General features: G+C 58.3%; 1 protein-coding gene across 3 annotated transcripts in view; it reads left to right on the forward strand.

Moving 5' to 3' along the window:
- SPNS3 (sphingolipid transporter 3 (putative)) overlaps positions 1-2,587 on the forward strand; it is a 60,861-nt gene extending 58,274 nt beyond the window's left edge. For 2 of the 3 annotated variants that reach the window (XM_023184631.1, XM_023184633.1), the window contains 2 exons: positions 661-759; positions 842-1,385. In XM_023184631.1, coding sequence (XP_023040399.1) covers positions 661-759; positions 842-1,156 — 414 coding nt within the window. In that variant the 3' untranslated portion in view covers positions 1,157-1,385. Of the gene's footprint in view, positions 1-660; positions 760-841; positions 1,386-2,202 lie in introns of those variants that run through there. The other variant, XM_023184632.1, reaches the window with a different exon arrangement.
- Positions 2,588-3,346: the final 759 nt, after the last annotated feature.

The raw sequence follows: 3,346 nt of genomic DNA on the forward strand, positions 1-3,346 counted from the left end.
GCTAATTTTTGTATTTTTAGTAGAGATGGGGTTTCGCCATGTTGCCCAGGCTGGTCTTGACCTCCTGATCTCAGGTGATCCACCCACCTCAGCCTCCCAAAGTGCTGGGATTACAGAAGTGAGCCACTGCGCCCATTCCAGTGTTCATCTTCTTAACGTTCTCAGCCTCGTCCGTTGAGTTGTGTGGGCTTCTCCAGCAAGGCTGCCTTTGGTCTCTGCCCCAGAGGCCCTGCGGCTCCTGAGAGGACTGAGCCCTCCGTACCACCCCTGCCCAATTGCCCGCACATGCAGACACCTGGCATGCACCTGCTCTTCTCCCCGCCCACCTGCACTGCTGTGTCCTGGATCCCTGAGCTGGGACACCCCAGCCCCTTTCACTGTGGTCACAGTCATGCCTGGTTCCTTCCCATTTCAAGAGCAAACTCTCAAGAGGGGTGGCCCTGATTGGGGGCCTCAGCACCCCCATCCTTGGGCACTGGAGAAGCTTCAGATGGGCCTGATGTTCTGGGGTGGGACTTTAGACATTGGGGGTTGCCGACTCCCTCCCATCCCACTCACCTGAATGGCCTGTCACTCCTCCAGGCAGGTCCTTGGCAGGTGGGGAACAGGAGGCAAGGGTGCCCTCACTGGGGTGCCCCCTGCTGTGCTTATGTTTTTCAGTCTGTGGTGGTGCCCAGGTGCCGGGGGACAGCAGAGGCACTTCAGATCACAGTGGGCCACATCCTGGGAGACGCTGGCAGCCCCTATCTCACAGGACTTGTAAGAGGTGTCTGTGTGTGTGGGGTGGGGAGGGTCTGGGGACCAGCCTGGTGGGCCTGGCAGACCCACCTCTTCTCCACAGATCTCTAGTGTCCTGCGGGCCAGGCGCCCTGACTCCTACCTGCAGCGTTTCCTCAGCCTGCAGCAGAGCTTCCTGTGCTGCGCCTTCGTCATTGCCCTGGGAGGCGGCTGCTTCCTGCTGACAGCGCTGTACCTGGAGAGAGACGAGGCCCGGGCCTGGCAGCCTGGCACAGGTACCCTACCCCTTGCACCAGGCCCGGCTCAGGGCTGGACACCCCCCAAACCCCTGGCCAGTTTGTTTACTCATTCAGAAATGCTTAGTACACCCCTGCTATGTACCAGGGAAGGCTGCAGAGGCTGGGGAGGGAAAGAATGAGGCCCCTGTAGAAACTGACACTCTAGTTGGTGAAGACAGACCAGAAACAGAAAAAGTAAAGATATAGCATGTTCACAGTGATGAATGCTATGGAGAGATATAAAGCAGGAAAGGAAGGAGACAGGGGCCGGGCACAGCGGCTCACACCTATAATCCCAGTACTTTGGGAGGCAGAGGTGGGCGGATCACAAGGTCAGGAGTTTAAGACCAGCCTGGGCAACATGGTGAAGCCCTGTCTCTACTAAAACTACAAAAATTAGCCAGGTGTGGTGGCACACACCTGTAGTCCCAGCTACTCAGGAGGCTAAGGCAGGAGAATCGCTTGAACCCGGGAGGTGGAGGTTATAGTGAGCTGAGATCTCGCCATCTCGCCACTGCACTCCAGCCTGGACAACAAAGTGAGACTGTCTCAAAAAAAAAAGAAAAAAAAGGGACAGGTGGGTGCAGGTTACGAGGATCCCCACTGCGCAGGCGCTATTAGAGCAAAGATCTGGAGGAAGCGAGGGAGTGAGCCGTCCAGCGACCGGGGGGAAGATGCTCCTGGCAGTGGGGACAGCCAGTGCAAAGGCTCTGCCATGGCAATGTATGCACCTGATGTGTTTGAGGATCAGCCAGGAGGCCAGTGTGGCTGCAGCAGGAGCAAGAGGGACAGTGGTAGGGGTGAGGGATACAGGGCCAGAGCAGGGGTTCCTTGTAAAGACCGTGGCTTTCGCTCGGAGTGAGGCGGGAGCTGCCGTGGGGCTTCCAGGAGAGGAGCACTCAGGTGGTCTGATTGATGTCAAAGCGTCGCCCTGGCTGCCGTGTTGAGAACAGACTGCAGGAGGGTCAGCGTTGAAGCCGAGAGGCGTAGCCGACAGCCGACTCCCCTTCCAGGGGACAGTGGTGCTAAGACCACGCCAGTGGTATTGAAGGTGATGACAAGGGGTTGGATCTGGAAGGTATTTTGCATTGGGGACAGAGAGGATTTCCTGACAGCCTGTGCCCAGGCCTGGTCCCAAAGCACCTTCTGCATCCTTTGGGCAGGCTGAGCATCTTTCCTCCTGCAGGGACCCCAGAGAGCAAGGATGTGGACAGCAACGACCCGGAGAGACAAGGTCTGCTTTCGGGCGCCGCTGCCTCCACAGAGGAGCCCTGAGGTCCCTGCCTGCACTCGCCCTGCCTGCAAGCCTCCCGTTGGGCCCCACAGTAGCTGTCCCTCGGTTCCTCTTTGGCTGTCCTCGGGGACTCCGGCTGAGGCGCGTCTGCCACTTTTGCATTCCCGGCTGGAGAGCTGGCAGGACCCTGTGGCTGGGCTGCGAATGGAGCTGTCAGCACTCTGTGTGGGAGGCCTGGGCCTGTGCCTGTGCCCCACTCAAGGCTGCCCCAGCCTGGCTGCTGCTGGGCGCTGAATAAAGCGAGGCCAGTACAAAGCCTATGGATTTCGGGCCTGTAGACAGCTCTGTTATTTATAGCCTCTTGTGCCTCTGCTGGAGGGGAAGGGGGAGAGGACGGGATGGGCAGTCCAGGCCAAGGATGCAGGGCTGCCCTAAAGTGAGGAAGCTTGGGGGGGGCTCGGCATGGGTCTCTAGGGGTCCTCAGCGTGGACCTCCCACTCTGACCCAGCTTCTCCATTCTGCAAAATCATGGGTACAGGGCACCCTCTGCGTGATTCCACTCTGTTTTGTTTTTTGTTTTTTGTTTTGTTTTGTTTTTGAGATGGAGTTTCACTCTTGTCCAGGCTGGAGAGCAATGGCGCAATCTCGGATCATTGCAACCTCTGCCTCCCGGGTTCAAGCGATTCTTCTGCCTCAGCCTACTAAGTAGCTGGGACTACAGGCGTGCGCCACCATGCCCGGCTAATTTTTGTATTTTTAGTAGAGATGGGGTTTCACCATGTTGGCCAGGCTGGTCTAGACCTCCTGACCTCAGGTGATCTGCCCACCTCGGCCTCCCAAAGTGCTGGGATTATAGGCGTGAGCCGCAGTGCCCGGCCCACTCCACCCTTTGAACAAAACGTGGGGGCTGAATCTTGCTCTTGGAGATGAGTTTCCACTTGGGCGCTGGTGTGGGGCTGTGGCTCCAAGTTCCAGGGAACCACACAGAGGAGCACCCACGCCTACACAGACGTGGGCACAGCTGCCCCAGAACCCTGCTGAGGACTTGAGTGGCCATGCAGGGATCCTCCTGGCCTGCCCAGTTCTGTACCCCCAG

Source organism: Piliocolobus tephrosceles, chromosome 16 (assembly GCF_002776525.5).
Source record: "Piliocolobus tephrosceles isolate RC106 chromosome 16, ASM277652v3, whole genome shotgun sequence".
NCBI lineage: Eukaryota > Metazoa > Chordata > Mammalia > Primates > Cercopithecidae > Piliocolobus > Piliocolobus tephrosceles.